Source organism: Microcebus murinus, chromosome 10 (assembly GCF_040939455.1).
Source record: "Microcebus murinus isolate Inina chromosome 10, M.murinus_Inina_mat1.0, whole genome shotgun sequence".
Classification (NCBI taxonomy): domain Eukaryota; kingdom Metazoa; phylum Chordata; class Mammalia; order Primates; family Cheirogaleidae; genus Microcebus; species Microcebus murinus.
Window position 1 is genome coordinate 5,652,927 of NC_134113.1, and position 20,295 is coordinate 5,673,221.

At 43.6% G+C, this 20,295-nt stretch overlaps 1 protein-coding gene across 1 annotated transcript in view; it reads left to right on the forward strand.

Moving 5' to 3' along the window:
• EFCAB6 (EF-hand calcium binding domain 6) overlaps window positions 1–20,295 on the forward strand; it is a 244,799-nt gene that overhangs the window by 185,623 nt on the left and 38,881 nt on the right. The window contains exons 25-27 of the mRNA XM_012757712.3: window positions 3,315–3,470; window positions 10,698–10,893; window positions 14,168–14,359. Of these exons, the coding sequence (XP_012613166.2) occupies window positions 3,315–3,470; window positions 10,698–10,893; window positions 14,168–14,359 (544 nt within the window). The remainder of the gene's footprint in view (window positions 1–3,314; window positions 3,471–10,697; window positions 10,894–14,167; window positions 14,360–20,295) is intronic.

Consider the following 20,295-nt stretch of genomic DNA (forward strand, 5'->3'; position numbering starts at 1 on the left):
TGAATGAGTTGTTGCTAAATAATCCACACAGGAAAAAAGAATGCCAAGGACACAGGAATAAAAAGTAATAACTAAATGGGATTTAAGAGAAAATCAGTTTGAACACACCTCTGAATTATGTCTAAGTTACTGAGTTATGAAGCCTAAAGGCAGAGAATTGAGTTTGTAAAATTCAAAGTAAAATGTGCACAAGATTGGTATAAATCAAATATGCCATAAAGCTAATGAAAATGTGGAATTTATCTTTACCAGACATGGTCGGCCTCATTACCCACTCGTGTCTTCTCATCTCTCCTGCCACTTGTGAGTAATGAGGCTCTAGGAGAGACTGCATATCCTGGGTGCTCACAGCACACGTTTTCTCTGCCTGTGTCTCTGTGCTGTGTGGAGCATGGGTCTGTAGCTGAAAGAACTGTGCTGTGAGACAATGCATTTCAGATCACCAAGCTCAGTTAACTGATTCACTCTCACCATTCCTCTTTGCCATGCCCCTACTCTGTTAGTAAAGAAGACAAATGCATGACCAACTTCTGTTTTCTCAAAAATATCAGCTTGCAAAAATTTCCAAGTAACCTTGCCCTTCAGCATGTTTTTAAATTTCACCGTCAGCAGGTCTTTCTGATGAGCCCTAAGAGTCAATGTTTCTAGGATTTTTTTTTTTAACCTTCTCATTTATACTCAGACTCTGTTCAGATTGATAGACGGGAGTCATGTTCAATTAAAATGACCAAAAGTTTGTATTTTCCTCTTAAATTTAAGAGAATTAATTTTGTTTTGGGTGTCCTAAATACATTTTATAGGTTTCAGAAAAATCCTGTTTTTAAACTTACATTTATTTTCCATGCCTTGCTCTTTTTTGCCTGAGCTTCAGAATCAGAATAGCAACAGTAAATGAGCCACATAACAGGGGCCCATTCTAGAATGCAAATTGAGAGGCAGCAGGTTTTCAGCAGCTCTGGCCAGGGAGGCTGCAGGTGTGAGGTGTCCATGGCTGTCCCCCTGGCCATGACAGTGCCCCCTTCAGCCTTTTGTCTCATTGTCCAGACCAGGAACCAGACATGGACGCAGAGCAGCTTTGCCACCGAGTGTCGGCTGACACTGTTTTCTGTTTGGCAGTGTGCTGTGATCTGCGCTCTAAACCCTCATTTACTCTGCACATGTTTACTCTGCAAGGGAAATAATTACTGCCTAGAAACTGGTCCAAGAAATACTGAATGCCTCAATTTTCTAAAAATATGTATCTCAAAAAATGTTTTGATTTTTTTATACCTCCATTTGCTTTCATTTTGAAGGATTAAGTGGAATATAATAGTTGTGATGACGAGTAATCATTTTGTAACATGGGACTGAATTCAATGTACACCTGTAAAGGAATCCAAAATGTTGCTGCTGTTGGTATACACTCATGGAGCAGTTAATGTGGCTTATTTGTATTAAGTGCTCAAATGTCATGTGAGCCAATTCTAAACTGGAGGCCAGCAAGAGAAGGGAATAGATCCTCCAGGTAACTTTGAAGTCAATGTCACTTTCCTATCACCCTGGACATTCCCACTGAATTTCACCGCTCCTATATTTCTGACTTTTCTGTTCCTATGGATTTTTTTCCAGGCATGCTCAAGGAACTGTCCTCTCCCACAAAAACATATCTGAGATGGTAGACAATTACCACCAAAGATTTCATTTTTTTTTTTTTTTTTTTTTGAGACAGAGTCTCGCTTGTTGCCCAGGCTAGAGTGAGTGCCGTGGCATCAGCCTAGCTCACAGCAACCTCAAACTCCTGGGCTCAAGTAATCCTTCTGCCTCAGCCTCCCGAGTAGCTGGGACTACAGGCATGTTCCACCATGCCCGGCTAATTTATATATATATATATTAGTTGGCCAATTAATTTCTTTCTGTTTATAGTAGAGACGGGGTCTTGCTCTTGCTCAGGCTGGTTTCGAACTCTTGACCTCGAGCAATCCGCCCGCCTCGGCCTCCCAGAGAGCTAGGATTACAGGCGTGAGCCACCGCGCCCGGCCCAAAGATTTCATTTTTAGAATTTATAGCACATTCTTTTCCCTGAGGAATAGCCCCAAAGCCAAGATCAAGTCCGAGCACATCAGACAAGCATATTTTTCAGTTTGTTAGAAAGAGCTTTTCAGAGACCTGGGTGAGCTGAAATTATGGAATTTATAATCACTCTACCATAGGTCAAGTGCAAGATTGTTTATTCTTAAAGATTTCCAAACTTCTTTAACCCCTTACCAATATTTTTTTTTAAGTCAGAGAAGAATTTTCCAGAACTGAAAAACTTAATCATAGAGACTTCAGTACATTCTGTAAGAAAATCAACCCTGGAGCTGGGAACTGCAATAGGATACCGTCTCCCTCGCCGTGAGGGAGAGGCCTGGGCTTGTCCTGACTCTGCCCTTGGGTTCGACACTGTTCTGTTCCTTGTCTGTACAATGGGGACGATAGGACCCACCCCTCGCAGGGTTGTCAAGAAGATCAAATGTGAGATTGCACATGAGGAAGACAACACGGCTCCTGCTTTGTCTGCTGATGCACACAAAATAGTGAAATAGTGGCTGCATTCTTAATAAAAATACCTGACTAAATGAGGAGTCACTGGACACCTGTGCCTCCCCACTCCTCCTCAGGGCCTGGCACTGCCATTCCCTGTGTCCTCAGCTGACTCTTTCACTGCCTAGTCCCTGCTGGAGTGTCACACTCCCAATGAGGCTTGTCTGCACCTCCCTACTTACACTTGCACCCTACTACCACTGTGGGTGTCCTCAGTCCCCCTAACTGGCTCTTGTTCTTGCCTGCTAACCTGTCATCCAACCGTGCAGTGTCCTCGTTCTTCTGTTCATTGTCAATCTTGCCCCCACTGGAATGGAGATTCTTCTAGGGATGCCTGTTTGATCCACTGCGTGTGTTCCAACCCCTAGAGCAACACATGGCACATAGTAGGTGCTCAACAAGTATTTATTGAGAATGAATGTGTATTTCACATGTCTATGTAATATCACTATATTTTTAAAACTCTTGGTTCCATTTTTGAAGTACCAATTCTAGTAAAAAGACAAGATTGTAATTTCTCTAATATAGTTTTGCTAATGATAGTAATAATAAAGTGATAATGATGTAGATTTATAATTTTTTCTGGGATACCTTTGAATGTAAATGTTACACTGAAGCTATAAAACATCTTCAAAATTAGTTCTTAGATGAACCATCAAATCATCACATTAGAATGATCATGAAATGTTTACTTTAAAGAAATTATTTGTTTTGATGATTTTAGGATATGTCTGATATATCTTCTTTTTCAGGGATAAGCTTATGGACCATTATCAAGATATTAGCAAAGCACTCACCAAAATTGATAAATCTAAAAATAGCTACCTATCGATATGCAAGCTACAGAAAGTGCTGCAAGAATGTGGTTGTTCTCTTACAGAAGAGGAGCTGATCGATCTTCTAAGCAGGTCTCTTGACTAGCTTAAATATGTTTCTCACTGTACTAAAAACATGCTACCAAGTTGCTTTTATTTCTTCTGTATGTCCATTCAAGCAAATGTCCTTTTGACATTAAAATAGCCTCATATTCCTTTTGGCTGGGCTACGTTAGAATGGGTTTGAGTGAACCAAAAGCAAAAAGAGAAAGCAATTTGACAAATGCATAACTTCCTGATGTGTGTTAGCAGCAGCATCATTTTAAATAATGTTTTTATTTTGGCCAAGTTATTCAGGCACTTAGACAGGAGTCAAATGGTTCTACAAGGCTCATTACTGGAAACAGCTGCCCCTTGGCCCTGCCATGGCCCTTATCCCCCTCCCTAGAGTCAACAACCTTCAACACTTTGGGCTGATGTCTTCTGGTACCAAATGTCCCTCTTTCTAAATGACAAGCATGTATTGCTCCTTGTTGATTTTTCACTTTTAGGCAGTGTCTATTGACATCCTACCAGGAAGATGTGGGTTTAACTCTTCCACTCATCACATGCCACCACCCCAGGGAAACAACCCAAAACTTCTCTCCATGTACTCACCATGCCACTGTGTCACATTTAGGGTTAGATCCACATTCCGGACCTACACTGCCATGACTAGCTGATTGCTTTTCTTCCCTGCATAGCACTTTTCCCCTGAAGTTAAATTATCTTATTTTTTACTGTTGTTCATTTAGTTTCCTTTGTACTCATTATCACTAATTAAATCCCCAACTCATCCCTAATTGTGAAATCTCTTTCCAGTGTGTTCAGACACATCAGCTGATTTTGCAGCTTCATCTTCTGATAAAAATGCCCCATTCATGTTCTTCAATTCTCAGAAATTTTCTTGATTTATTTTATTAAGAGGTTCCTCTCCTGTTCTTTCTGAAACTCCTATTGTTATTGAATATTAAACTGCCTAGATTGTTCTCTTACATATTTTTACATCTTTCTCTTCTATTTTTATATCTTTTTCTTTTTGTTCCACTTTCTCATAGATTTCCTCAGTTTTAGCAGTATACAGGTTTCCCTCTTTCCCACATTCCCTCTGTGGGCCTTTTAAGAGGTGATTTCTTGGATTCTCATACATTCCTTCATACTCATCTGTAGGGACACCAGCACCTGTTGTCTTCTTTCACCTTCTCTTAGTCCTTAGGGGGATTTTGCCAGTGGTCCTCAAACTCCAGCTAGCACCAGAATTATAGGGAGGCTTGTTAAAACTCAGTTATGGGCCCCTCCCCCAAAGCTTCTGACTCAGTAAGTCTGAGAGTTGGCATTTCTAACAAGGGCTCAGGTGATGCTGTTGTGCTAAGGCACCTCACTTTGAGAACCACTGCCTTCTGCCCTTTTAAAACTCCCTTTCCTGCCATTTTATAACAGAAAAGTTGAGTGGGAGCAGAACTAGTTTTGTGTGTTCAAGCCACTTTATTTAACTGCAAGTCTTATTCCACACTGAAATAACTTAGAGTTAATTGCCTGCTCTGACTCCTTCATATGCATTTCTGTCTTGCAGTGTAATTTAGCTGCACTGTCTGAATGCACAAATCTTATGTCTCCCCCCACCCCGCACCTTTTAGGGGACAATATTAGCAGCCCCACACACACACCTTTTAAAACAATTTTTCTTGCTTGCTCTAGAGTTTGCAGTATACATTCACAGCTAGCCTAAGCCCATTTGCAAATAATAGGATGCATCTTCACAGGACTACAGGAACCTTGTAACAGAGTATTCCTAATCCTTCCCTCCTGTACCTAATAACGTGGCTGTCATTCGCTCACCCATGTGCTATAATCATCCAATACATTGTTATTATTACAACTTTGATCAGCTGAAAATAAGAATATAAGATTCTCTTTTACCTTTATTTATTCCATCTCTGACACCCTTTCTTTATGCAGATCTATATGATTTTCCTTCTCTCTGAACAATGACTTTTTGCATTTCTTGAAGGGCAGGGCTGCTGGTGATAAAATCTCTCAGTTTTTGTTTGTCTGAGAAAGCCTTTATTTCCACTTCATTTTAGAAGGATAATTTCGCTGGATATAGCATCTTGGGCTGGTGGGTTTGTTTTTTTTCTTTCAATGCTTTAAAATTTCAGTCCATTCCCTTCTTGCATGGTTTCTGGCAAGAAGTCTGATGTAATTCTTATCTTTGTTCCTTTATAGCGAAGTTTTTTTTACCCCAAGATTTTCTGACTTCTTTCAAGATTTTCTCTTTGTCTTTAGTTTTTTTCCTCCAGTTTGCATATAATTTGCGCAGGTGTAGATTTTTTGGTATTTATCCTGCTCGGTGTTCTGTGAACTTCCTGGAGCTGTGATTTGGTGTCTACACTTAATTTTGGAAACATCTCAGCCATTATTATTTTAAATATTTTTTCAGCTCCTTTTTTTTTTCTCCTTCTGGTATTCCAATTATGCAGATTTTTGACATTTTGAAATTATCTCACAGTTCTTGGATATTCTGCCAAGAATATCCAATAGTGGGGGGATTCCCCCCCACACACTATTTATTCTCTTTGCATTTCAGTCTGAAAAGTTTCTGCTGACACACTTCAAGCTCACTGATTCCCTCCTTCACCACGTCCGGTCTCCTGATGAGCCCTTCAGAGTCAGTCTTCATTTCTGTTATAGCGTTTTTTGATTTCTAGCATTTCCTTTTGATTCTTTCTTAATGTTTCCACCTCTCTGCTTACATTGCCCATTTGTTCTTGAATGTTGTCTACTTTTTCCATTAGAGCACTTTACATGTTAACTATAATTATTTTAAATCCCCTATCTGATCATTTCACAATCTGTGTCTTATTCACGTCTGCTTCCAGTCTGCTTGTTTGGTCTCTTTAGACTGTGTCTTTTCTTGCCTTTTTACATGCATTGTAGTTTTTTTATTAATATTATAGAAAGTCAGATAGGAACTTAGGTAAACAGGCCTTTATTGTGAGATTTTATGATAATTTGGCGAGCAGTTGGGCTGTGGCTAGTGTTTGCCGTACCTGTCAGTGTCGGTCTCTTCCAGTATCCTTGTTTTTGCCTCTCCCGTTTTCTTGGGTTTCCCTGGGAACTCCTTCTTAAATAGAGTCTGTGTTTTGCAGCTCTTTCCATTGTAATCCATTGTTATTGTGTTGGAGCTTGGTAAAGGTAGTGGTAAGGTCTTGTAATTTAATCTCAGTCTTTTAGTGGGCTGAGTTGCTGGGCTACAACCTTTAGAAATGTTTCTTAGCCTTTTTTTTCCTCCCTCAAGTAATACAGGAAGGCTAGAGGGGGCTGGAGTTGGCTAACTTCCCTTCCCCCAAAGCTGAGATAGGCTCTGGTAAAGTCTTTTCCCTTGGAAAGTCATTGTGGAGAAGACCCCGGACATATTTTACAAGGATTGCTCATCCCCTTCCCCTGCCAGCACCACAAGGGGACCTTTCCCAGATCTTCACTGTGGGATTCCTGCTGGTAAAGCCCATGGAAGTGGGCGGGGATGGCTAAGAGTAGGCCTGGAGCTTCCTGCCCTCACCGTAATCCACTAGTGGCCTTCACTGTCAGCATTAGCATGTGGGTGCTCCTGCCAGCCTGGGGCTACAAGGCTTTGCTCTAGGAAAACAGGTCCCAGCTGTCTCTCCAGGTTTCAGGGTGACATTTTGCCCTGTGACCTCGATTCTCTGATGGGCCCAAGAAAAGCCACTGGTATTCAGTTTATTCAGCTTGTTTCTTGTTATAAGGATGAGAGCGACACTTCTGAGCTCTGCATGTGCCAGAGCTCCCCTCCTCCTTCCACCACTTTCTCTTCCTTCCATGTCCCATCTTTTGGCAGCTATACTTTAATTTGTACTCTGGAAAAAGTAGTTAAATTTAATCTTCTATCCTGTAGCTGCAACCAAGTCCTTCCTGCTTAGTCCATAGGTTGCTTCTGAAACTTGAAAATCATTCAACATTATTTCATTATTATAACTATTTAAGTATTGTTCAGTGTCAACAAGTAATGAATGAAAATTAGCTTTTTTTCCCCCTCAGAAGCACTATCCCTGAGCCTCTGGCCTTAATATCAAATAGATTCTCTTTGATAGATTCCATCAGTTGCTGAAAATCATAACACATTTGTCTTAGTCTATTCAGGCTGCTATAACAAAATACCATAAACTGGGTGGCTTGTTAATAGCAGAAATTTATTTCTCACAGTTCTGGAGGCTGAGAAGTCCAATACCAGGGCGCTGTCAGATTCAGCATCTGATAAAGTCCCACTTCCTGGTTCATAGATGTCCATCTTTTCAATGTAACCTCACAGGGCAGAAGGGATGAGGGTCTCTCTGGGGCTTTTTTTAGAAGGGAATTAGGTCCATTCATGAGGCCTCTGCCCTCATGACCTAATCACCTCCCAAAGGCCCCCACCTATTAACACCATCACCTTGGGGGCTAGGATTTCAATATTTGAATTTTGAGGGGACACAAACATTCATACCATAGCAACATGTTAAATTTGCTTAATATTTATACTTCAATTATATTGTATAGGTTATGTGTTTTCTGGAGTTTTTAATATACTCTTTGTTTTTCTTGTATTATTTTCCTTTATTTTACCTTGTCAAATAAAGACAAATTCATACTCAAGTAAAAGAGACTCCATTTGAAAAGACTACTACAATATTGTAATCAGGAGAGGAGGATTCTTACAATAGGAAGAATGTTCCAACCATGAAATTTGTAAGCATCTCAATGGTCAAGAAGAAAAGGGCTTTTCTTTGATAGGGAAGAGTGAACAAGGTAGAAAGCATCTAGCGTGGAGAGTGAGATGAGTGGATCGTGTGATCAGACAGATGGGGCAAGAAATGCCTGTCCTTGTGGTCAGTCTCGGGAGGCGCCATTACGGAGGGGCTATTCCCCATTCCCACACTGGCTCCCACCGAGGTGGGCCAAAGTTCAGGGATCTGGGGAAGGAAAGAAGCTTAGCTAAACTGTGGTCAGGTTAGCAGGTATTTTGTCCAGATTAGTCAGCGGGTACAAACGGTTCAGCTAATCATTAATGAAAATGGGAAGGGGAATTTGGAAGGTCTGCATCTGAGTTGTCAGAGGTAAACCTGGGAGCATCCTTGAGTCTTTTCTAAGTAGCAGAAAAGGTGGTTCTTTGTAGTAGCCCTTTCCAAGGTCATACAGTGTGGGGTGATTTCTTTAGCCATTGCTGTTTTCTAGGAGAACAGGGCTCAGGTAAAATTCGACTCTGGCAACACTGCAAGTTTCCCCAGCATTCTATCCCACTTTCTGTTCTCTTTTTTCCCCTGGTACCTCCATCCCAGAGCCTGGCCCAGGGCATCCTGGATTGCCTCCACTGTTCTCCTGGGTTGGAGCCCCTGTTTCCTACATCCCACATCTCTTTATTTCTTGACTTACATTCTTCTTTTGCTGGAGTACTCCCTGAAGTAATTTCCTAAGAAAGGATGGACAGCAAGTAAATTTTCTGAGTTCTTGTTGATCTAAAATCTTTAAAAATTCTCCCCACACAGCTTATCTGAGCATAGAATCCTGAGAGTGAAAATCATTTTCCCTTAAAATTTTGAAGGCATTGCTCCATTGTGTTTGAGCTGTGAGAAGTCCAGAGCATGTGTGCACATGTATGTGTGTATAAAGAAAGGGGGGCATTCATCCTCAAATGCCTGTATGTTTTTTTCTTCCTTAAACAGGATCTCCTCTCACTGAATCTATTGCCAGCTGAATAGGAATTCATGTGCATTCAATGAATAAATCATGGAAAAATAGCAGCAGATAACTAAATCATTATAAGAGAGTCTTGTTAAAACATAGTTAGACTTGATACTTTTATAAACAACAACAAAAGGATTGTGGAATTTCTGTAGCCCACCTTTCAATGGGGGTGATCAACTTTTTTATGCATTGAAACCTTAATAAGGATCCATTGCTCAGTTGCTTGTTTCTTCTCAAAGACCTCTTGATGATAAACATCTCTGTTATTTGTAATTATATGTAGATTATTCTTTTCTAGATCCAAAATAGACTTTTCTAAATACTACTGAGGAGATTAGCATATGCATTTGATTTTATTACTACATCTTAATACCACGTTGGCAATTTAGCCTGCTGATGAAATAGTGTTAATTGTCCTTTTCCTTCGTGTCTCCATCATGCGAGCCGACCCGGCGCGGGGCCTATGCAAGGCTGCTCTGCAGCTGTGGGTTGGAAAAGCTCAGCTCTTGGCTCGTCTTCTTTACAAGCAGTATCTGAGTCACTGGAAACTTCTCTCTCCGGCTTACCAACATTCCAAGCTGTTCCACTTGGACCCTTGCACCCCGTCCTACTAAAAGAAAGTTCAGGTGTTCGAGTGCCAGGGGACTCCCCAGAGAACTGAAGTCACAGCAGTGTGAACTTTGAATGCAATTAAACTTTATTCTGAATTATTTTACATCTTTAATAGGTATATTCTGTGTTCTATGAAACTTTGTGATTTTATCCCACAATCTGGTCTTTCAGAATTTAGAGGTAAGTTCTTCTGTGTTGGATCGAGAACATGAAGGAACCTCTATTTCCACATGGATGCCCTTTTTGAGATTATATATGCAGGTGAAATTTTTATTTGAGAACTTTTTATTTGCAACATATCTTCTGAGTGCTTTTGGCTTGACCACTTCAGTTCGGCCACTCTTGAAAAAGAACTTGACATGTATTTTATTCAGTTCCTTTTCTCCTTTTTACAGTCTTTTGACATCTTCCCCTTCTTTTCAAGTTCCACTGCTACTTCTAAGTCCAGCCCTACAGTTCTGGCCTGGATGGCCCCGGGAGCCTCCTGTCCAGACTACTGGACCTAACTGCCCGCCACCGCACAGGCTGGCTTCAGATTCATCTCCCCATCATGCTGCTCTGGAGGTGCCACATCTCCATCCAAGCACCATCATCTGCCCCGGTCCTAGGACCAGATTCTTTAGCTGGAGCCCCCTTACCGTCTTCTGCTCTGGCAAGCCACGAGCCCTGTTGTACAGGGCAGGACACCCGTGGCCCCACAGCTGGCAATAGCCATACTCTCATAGCCCTTCCTTTATTTCCCTGTGTGGCAGTATTTGTATGCACCTGCCTATGAGCAGAGCTAATTGGCATGTACACACCTACGGGGCAGGGAACAGTGTCTCAAAATTATTCATTTTCCCCACACTGTTCTATGTTCAGCAACTGTTTGTTGAACGAATAAGTGGTAGGATGGGTTTTAATACATTCTTCTCTTTCTTTGGGGACAAGTTGGGAAATCAGCTGGCATGACAATTCTGTCAGTTACGCTGACTTCTTGGAAGCATTGGAGAACAGCATGCCAGCAAGAGCTCAGCCAAGAGAGGAAGAGGAGAGCCCACCAATCAACTTTTCCACGCTGACCCCAGAGGAGCTTGTGAAGAACATCCAGGAAGTGGTTGAGTTTTCCCAACCCGATCTGTTAAAGGTATGGCAGACTGAAAACGTGCTTTATTGTGAAAACTCATCTCAACTCTGGCAAATGCCTTTCAGCCATCCCCCTCTTCCAGGACCCTGCCCACCTCTTTCTATTCTCTTTGGCGGGTCTAGTTCATCAAGAGAAGATTGTTTATTTGGGCAAATGTGTATCTATTTTTGCCCTACAGACAGCTACTGCGATTCCACCCCAGCATGTGCTCTCTGAGGCGCAAGTGCTCAGTACTTAGCAAATCCTGGGTGTGGGGTGAGATCAAGGGGTTCCAGTCACAGAGGGAAGAGAATAGGGGCCCTTGGGCAAGAGTGAGCTTGGCACATCCAGTGAGCTCTCCATGTGGCCAGGCATGGGCACACAGAGATAAGGGATGAAAGGTGGCCTTAAAGAAGTTGAGTGGGGCTGGGCTGTGGCACCGAGACTTCATGTCGAAGCCACCAGGAGCTAGGGGAGTCACCTAAGTAGATTGTCGTTGCACAGCGTACATTTGTATGTCGCTTGAGAGGGAGTATAGAGTGATGCTGCTAACCATGCTGGTGTCCTTGGGAAGAGTGCTTTGGAACCACGCTCCTAGAAAGGTGGTGGTCCCCAGACTGGCCCACAGATGAGTTTCCTACTTCCCATGGGAAGCTGGCACCCATGGCCCAAACAACCCCGGCCAAACCAGATTTAAAGAGCCACTCAAAACCCCTAGGGCCATGTGCACTAAGTCTCCAGAGTGAAAATCCCCTCTGACGTCACAAAGTCCTGGCTGTGCACTGAGCGTTCAGTGTTGCACTGGGGAGAGGGTTCCCCAGTAGCTTTGCAGACAGCCTGCTCTGTCCCCCTAGGCACTTTGGTGGGCCACCAGCCCTGATGAGATTTCATGAGTCTTTTTTCTCTTTGATCATAACCTTGCAAGGTGGGATTACTGGTTCCATTCTACAGGAGGGTAAATTGAAGCTCTGAGTGAATAAACTTCCCCGAGATCACATATGGATTGTGTAGCAGAGCCAGGAACGTGGGTAGAAAGAGGAAAGTGGGCTCGTCCCAGCCTGTCTCTTTTCCAAATCCAAGTGGTTTGAAGAGTTAAACTCCTAAGGATCTTTAATTGAAATGGGCTGTTCACTATCCATGACTTTTGGGGATCAACTTTAGTCACTTAGAAATTTATGAGGATTTTGCATTTTTATGTCTTTGTTTTCATGATTATCTAAAGAAACTTAATAGGCACATGTTGTGTGTCACCTGGAGACAAGTGACGATGTGCCACCAGACCGCCAGCACTAGAGCTTGTGCTTGAGGTTGCCCTGCCCGGCGATCACCTAGTAAGGTTCACGAACTCAGATGTCCACAGGGACCAGGAGTGAAATAGATGATGGGGCCCCCGCAAGCCAGGGAGCACAGCCCTGGCTAAAGGCAGGCTCCCCTCAGCCCCAGCCAACCGTCGCTAAGCTGGAAAGTGGGCCCAGAGTTCCTAGACTGTGTCATTTTTCATGAGAAGCTGTAAGTCTCCTGATTTCTAAATGTCAGCACATATGTCAGATTTTTCCAAAGGACTGTGCAGGCCAAATAAACCCATTTGCGGTATGGCTTTGCCCCCTTCTAACCTAAAGTGGCACTGCTTGACAGCTATTAGGGTGTTTCTCAAGCTGAGGTCCATGGAACCCTTGGGAGGAACTGTGGGTCTCACTTTTGAGAAATGCTCCTGGCAATGAGATTCTGAGTGAGAAAGTGTGGAAGGTGGATTGGAGAGAGAGACAGCATGAGGGGGGCCGTGCGGAGAGGAGGGGATGATGATGTCTAAGGATAGCCATCAGAGAGGACCCGGACATAGCTACACATTTCTGTATGTCAGTGGAGATGCCTCACACACATTATTTCTGAAATGGCCTAACAGTGCCTCACATTTATATAACATACAGTTTTCTAAGCCTTTGCATAATTGTTTCTTCCACCAGCCCTGTAGCTTGGCAGGCTGGGTTTGCACACAGACCTGGGAAGTGCAGATCCAGTGGCCAGAGAAAGCTGGACCCAGGGTCACCTCTTAGGCCCCCTGAGCACTGTACAGTGCCCCTCCATGCCACGGCCCGCAGATGCCCAGTAGCACAGAGTGCCTGGTTTGCCATGTGCATTTTTGTGACTGTCCTCAACATTTAGTACCTGGGTAGGGCATTTTCCAGTAACTTAGTAAACTGCCCTCTGAATTAAGTCCATCTTTATGGCCAAGAGGCTGAAGTTCAGAGAGATTAAGGACTTCCAGTGGGCGACAGTACCAAGTTCAAAGACCATTCCTGACTGTAGGGCCAGGGAATATCTCACTATACACAGCTACCTCATATTACTACGAGCTAAGTACAACTTTGAAGCTATCTAGTAATTTTAAGGTTAATTTGGTTACACATATACCATCATACCGGTGAGCCAATGGGGTGTGCCTAATTATCTCTGAATGAGAATTTACAGGGGAATTTGGTTTGGGGTTTGCAGGCACATTAAATTCTTACTTAAAAAAAAGATCTTAATCTACCATTTGATACAGATTTCCTAGTGCAATAAAAATGAATGATTTTATTTCGACAGATGGAAAAAAATGTGTTTTCTTTTTATAGCACATTTTTGCACTTTTTCAGTTTGACTACTATATTGCTGGATTTGCAATGTGTACCCCAGCCCCTCCAGCACTGGCGCAGGCAGCAGGGGTCTTCTTGTATGTGAGGCCCCTCAGGCTCAGGCCAAGGGTCAGGAGAGGATGGCAGCCTCAGTGTAAAAGCTTATGGTGGGTGGAAGGGTGGCGGAGGGGTGGCCCCAAGACCCTTCCTCTTAGCTGCTCCCATTTCAGACACCTGCCCTGATGCAGCGAGATCTCTCCTGAGCCTCCTGTTACAAGTAATTTATGCTTAAAGGACCTAGAATTTAAGAGTTGAGAGAACTTCAGCAAGTCACTCTCTCCTCTCCTCTGTCAAACAGGGCTCCTGGGAGCAGGGGTGAGGTTTCTGTTAGGTCAGGGGTACCTGGGGCCAGAATTCCTCTTCACTCTTCCTCCATCCAAATAGGAGCAAATAAGGTAAATTTCCTTTGGAACTCAGACGCTCTCGTCCTGTGTGCATATCCTCTTGTCTTAGTACTTCAATAATGGTGCACTTATTTAGTAATTTAGAATTTATAGGGGACTTTCATATACTAGATTTCATTTGCATTCAGCAGAGATGATACTTAAGGAAAATGTTTTTAAAATAATGACTTGACTGTAGTAGCATTTACCGTCTTTTTTCCTTTCATTTTTTTTAAGGCATTTTCTGCACTGGATAAAGAGGACACAGGATTTATAAAGGCTACAGAATTTGGACAAGTTATTAAGGATTTCTGCTACAAAATCACAGATAGTCAGTATAATTATTTTTTGAGGAAACTAAGAATTCATCTGATTCCTGATATAAATTGGAAATATTTCCTCCAGAACTTCAGCTCTTTCCTTGAGGAGGTAAGGATGTCTGCAGCACATAAGTGTCTCTGTGAAAATGAGCTAAAATTAGTTTTTGCAAAATGGATAATTGATTTAAACCACATCAGATAAATTGCCAGTCATCTCATGTAATTAGCTCATTCTTAACGAAAAATGGGTATAGATTCTACATGGAGTATTAGAAAGTGAATATGTAGCCTTTACTTTGTTAAAAAGTTTTTATTTTATTTTAACTTTCAAAGAAGTTTTAGAGCTTGCTTTTATCTGGTTGTTTTAGAGTGCTAAGTAATCTTAGATCCCAGAAGATGAGCCGGAAAATGAAATTACCAGAGCAAACAGCAGGACCATTTTTAAGGTTTTAGGTTAATAATAACAATAGCAGCAAACACTATGGAGCAAGCACTTTCTGTGGGCAGCCACTGTTTTCAGTCCTGTGTGTACACATTGGCTTGTGTAATCCTGTTGCAGTCACCACGAGGTCTGAGCTGTCCATGTCCCCAGTTGAGAGATGAGGCGGCTGGCCCAGAGACATCAAGTCCTGTCCCAGCCACCTCGCTAGTGTAGGGATAGCTGGCTAGCTCCTCGTGCTGGGCTCCTGAACACTGTGCTTTTTCTGAATTTTTCTTATCTTCGCCACTTAGATGGATGTTCCCAAACAATATATTCTATTATATAGCATGCTTTGAAACATTATATAAATGGTATTATATTGAATGTTGTCTTCTGTACTTATTTTGTTCTTAATATTACAAATATGAGATTTATTCTTGTCAATACATTGGCTTTAGTTCATTCACTTAAGCTGCTATAGAAATAGTCTTAAATGAATATATTCTTTTGAATGAACACGCTGCCATTCAGTTATCATCCTCCTGTTAATGAACATGTAGGTTGTTCTCAATTTCCTCCACCACAAGCAAAGCACCAGTCAGCCTTCTGTGCCTGTCTCCTTGTGCGCGCACGCAGGAGCTGCTCTGTGTGCAGTTGCTGGCTGGAGGGCAGCCCCGTGTTCAGTGTCCCCAGGCACTGGCCAGGGTTCTCCTAAGTGGCTGTACCAGTGTGCACTCCCACCAGCGGTACCTGAGCTCCTGGCGCTCCACATCCTCTAACCCTCGATAATTTCCTCTGATCCGATTATGAGTAAGGTAGACGCTTGTGCTTGTGGTCAGCCATTCAGGTTTCTTTTTTTTTTTTTATTTTTTATTTTTTTTTTTTTGAGACAGAGTCTCGATTTGTTGCCCAGGCTAGAGTGAGTGCCATGGCGTCAGCCTAGCTCACAGCAACCTCAAACTCCGGGGCTCAAGCAATCCTCCTGCCTCAGCCTCCCGAGTAGCTGGGACTACAGGCATTCGCCACCATGCCCGGCTAATTTTTTCTATATATATTAGTTGGCCAATTAATTTCTTTCTATTTATAGTAGAGACGGGGTCTCGCTCTTGCTCAGGCTGGTTTCTAACTCCTGACCTCGAGCAATCCGCCCGCCTCGGCCTCCCAGAGTGCTAGGATTACAGGCGTGAGCCACCGCGCCCGGCCTAGCCATTCAGGTTTCTTCATCTGCAAACTACCTGCAAGGATTCCAGTCGGTCCGTTGCTGGCATGTGGGTTGCAGATAACCTTCTGCTGGTCTGTGACTTGTCTTTGCTCTTTGCTTACGGTGACTCTCAGTACTTTTAATGATTATGCTTTTTGTGATTTTTAAAAGAAATATATATTCATTGTAGAAATTTGGGGAAATGCAGCAAAATATAAAAACAAAAGTAGGAATCTAAACCCCACGATGATGGTATGATGATAAGAACACCCTTGACCACTATTTAGTGAGCACCTGCTAAGCTCTGGGCCCTCCATGAACACTTTCTCATCTTGCTGTCCACAATGAGGAAGGTGGAACACAGACTCCCAGCAGTCCCGTGGCCACCTCAGCAGGGAGTGGCCATCCAGGTGGTTCAGATTTAGAGCCAAAATTCTGGGTGCCACACTAACTTGGAGATCATTTTTTTCCCATTTTTAATGCACTTTTTAAATATATGATCACGTACCTTGCTTTTTTTCACTTAACACGAAGTTGCGCCATGTCACTTAAAGGTTTTTCAAACTTCACTTAAAAATGTCTATACAACATTCCATCAACTCCCTTATTTTTAAGCATTTAGATTTTTTCCAGCTTTTGCCACTGTGATTTACTGTACAGTGAACACTTTGTATGAAAATCTACATACACGTTTTGGATTCTCTTTTTAGGAAAGAATCCAATAAATAAAATAATGGGGGTCAAAGGATAGGAATAGTTTTATTGATCTCAAAAGAAGCCCCTTGTATATTATTTTAAATAATTCTTTTTACTAGGGTTGAATCATATGAAATTACCATTTTTAAAGTCATAGATGATTGAGTATTGATAATTTTGTAAGTTGAAGCTAATATTCATAGAAGTTATATCCATCATACACTGTTTGGAATATACTGATACTTTTGAAGAAAGTAATTAAAATCACCCCTAGGGACAACTAATATGAATGTTTTGGTATATTTACATCCAGTCCCTTTTCTGTACAAACATCTTTGGGAGTGGGGCCAAAGCAGACTGTATCTGCTGTTGAGTTTGGGGGTTGTATTCTGGACTCTTGCAAGTTTGTCTTAACAAACATTTTTTGTTGATATCAAAATAAGATATGCCCCTGTAGAAATAAAATTGAATTGTTGCAACAGATTTAAAAGCAGAGATCACTTGACTCACTGTTCAGCCCCAGTCCTGCTCCCCAAAAGTGACACTATTGCTTTTGCTGTTGCTTTAGCTGCCCCCAGGCAGTCTCTCAGCGGTACCCTTACCCCTGCGGTGCCCGAGTGGTCCGTGCCAGGCCTTGTGCACTGACCGGCCATGCAGCACACGAGGATCAGGCCTTCTCTTTCCTGCTGTGTGGAAGTTTGGAGTCCCTGGCCGGCTCTCCTCTACCTTTTCACTTACTGTCACAGCACCAGCACTCTCTAGGCTCTGGATTTTCATCTGCAGCATGGATTTCATTTGGCACGTGCCATTCCATTGTGTGGATTCATTCACTGTCTCTGTGAATACGTACTTCCTATGGGCTCATGTGTACCAGGCACTGAGCTAGGTGCCAGGCTTAGCAGCGAGCGAAACGGACGCAGTCCCTGCCTTGTAGGAGCCTCCATTCTAGCCAGGGACCACGAGCAAGTGCCTAGATCTCATGTCAGGGAATAGCACATGCTGTGAGAAGAGGAAGCAGAGCGAAGGGAGGACCTGAGAACGTGACGTCTGAGCTGAGACCATGGAGGTGAAGGAGTAAGTGCAGTGACAGAGAGGAGGGACCTCAGGCACAGCCCATGTGACGGCTTGGGCAAGAAGGAAGCAAGGAACCGTGCGTTTGAGGGGCACAGGGGCAGCGGCGAGGGGGCTGTAGGGCAGGCAGAGGTGCAGCTGGGTGGCCCGGCGTCCTCATAAAGACTTTGGCTTTGTCTCTGGGTCTGCTCAGGGGCCCTTAGCGAAAGTCCTTCAAAGGACCCGTGGATGGAGGAGGCTGTGCTCAAACCTCTGCAGTCTACTGTCCTGCTTGGGGTGGCCAGACCATCCCGCAAGTGAACCACAGGGGGCCTCCACCGACTCTGGAATTAAGCATTTAAAGCTGTCCCTATTGCCAGCTTGCTTCCCCTAGCGTTGCTTAGCTCTACCTGATTGCCTTCACAAAGAGTGGCTTTCACCTCTGGAAGCACTTTGCTCGGCATCCTTGTGAGAAGGTTTAGTGTTAGTTGTGAAAAGAGTGATGAGGATAAATGTGCTCTGAGACAGAAGTGACTGTGATGGGCTGGGGACCGGGCCACAGAGGTAGCACCATCCTCGAGGTGCCTCTGCAGTGCCACCTCCCGCTCGACCTGGTCAGTGTGCAGTCAGCGCTCTGGGAGTGCGATCCTGTTGACCCCCTGAGTTGGCCTAGGAGGATGTGGGGCACCTGCCCAGTGTCTGAGCCGAGGCGAACCGGAGGAGTGTGCATTTACCAGGAGGGCAAGCTGAGCAAGGGACTTCTGGGCTGGAAGGACAGAGTGAGACCGTGAGAGCATGAAATGGCAGGGTGAAGGGTGACTGTGCAGCTCTGGTCATGGCGAATTGCAGGGGAGGCAAGGGCTTTCTTTTGTTCTGTTTATCTGCCGTTGGGGGCAAGAGGTGTGGTGGGGACAGACCACCAGGGTAGGTCCCTTCCTCTGAGCAGAGAAGCATGGGTGACTCCTGAGCGCGGGAGTGGGCCAGCTACTCCAGGGCGCCAAAGGTAGGGAGGCCAGGGAAGAACTGAGACTGTGCTCACCGAGAGGACTTCTAACATCTAATCCCAGCGTGTTCTTTCTTTAATAGAAGGGAAAGAAGTAACAAATAATAGGAGTAGTTAATGCATCATCCTTAAGCTCATTAAATATGATACCAGTCATCCTTTTCCTCGAGGGGATGCACAGGAAGCAAGTAATTAAAAGGAGATTACCAAAATGTAATTAAGACAGTCGGCACCTCTCCTCACAAAGCAAGTTCACTGTGAACAATCGCCAGCCACACCGAATCTGCTTTTGGAAAAGGAAAAACTGGAATTGTAGTTAGGCCACCACGTGAGACCTTGAGTAGACTGAAAGTACATAGAGAGTAAAGGTGACAATTTTACACGATCTGAGCTCTTCTCACAGCAGATGCCGCCTGCTTCCTGCCCCCCCCCCTTGCAACTTTACCGCGTGCTCGGCTCCCTCTTGCTCCTTCTGCTGCTTTGTTGAGCACCACTAAAACCAGACAGTGCTTCTCCAAGTGCAGGTCACAGGCCACTGGCCAGCATAGATCAGCCCACTGTGCGGCGCAGGGTCAGTCCGTGGGCAGGCCCAAGCGTCCGCCGTGCAGCAGGCGCGGTGTTATCCTTGTGCACGCCACCCTCCCCCTGAGAACAGCCCCCCCAGGCGCAGAGGTCTGCGAGCTGATGGGGATGCAGAGCACCGCAGTCTTCCCAGGTAGCATGGCACTTGTTCCTGCACCTGGGACCCCTCCCACCTCCATTGAGGATGGGAGGCACTGACCTATGGGGCCCAAAAGAAGAGGAACGAGGTTTTGAAAATGAAATGCTACCTGGTGGCTTGCTTAACAAGCAAAATAGAAAAAGGAGGGAAAATAAGGACAAGTACTACTTCATAAATTCTTTGCCTAGGCCAATGTCTAGAAGAGTATTTCTAATGTTTTCCTCTAGAATTCTAATAGGTTCACACCTAATGTTCAAATCTGTTACCCAGCGCGAGTTGATTTTTGTGAGAGGTGAAAGGTGTGGGTCCTGTTTCAGTCTTCTACATGTAGCTATCCAGCTTTCCCAGCACCATTTATTGAATATTCTTTTCCCCAGTGTATGTTTTTGTCTGCTTCATCAAAGATTAGTTGGCTATATGAGAATGGTTTCATATCTGGGTTCTCTGTTCTGTTCCACTGGTCAATGTCCCTGTTAATTAAAAAAGCTTCTGCATAGCCAAAGAAACTGTCAAGAGAGCAAACAGACAACCCACAGAATGGGAGAAAATTTTCGCAAGCTACACATCTGATAAAGGGTTGATAACTAGAATCTATTTAGAACTCACGAAAATCAGCAAGAAAAAATCAAACAACCCTATCAAAAAATGGGCAAAGGACATGAACAGAAACTTCTCAAAAGAAGACAGAATAATAGCCCACAAACATATGAAAAAATGCTCAACATCTCTAATCATCAGAGAAATGCAAATCAAAACCATAGTGAGATATTACTTAACTCCAGTGAGAATGGCCTTTATCAAAAAGTCCCCAAACAATAAATGTTGGCGTGGATGCAGAGAGATAGGAACACTCCTACACTGCTGGTGGGACTGCAAACTAGTTCAACCTCTGTGGAAAGCAATATGGAGATACCTTAAAGTGATACAAGTAGATCTACCATTTGATCTAGCAG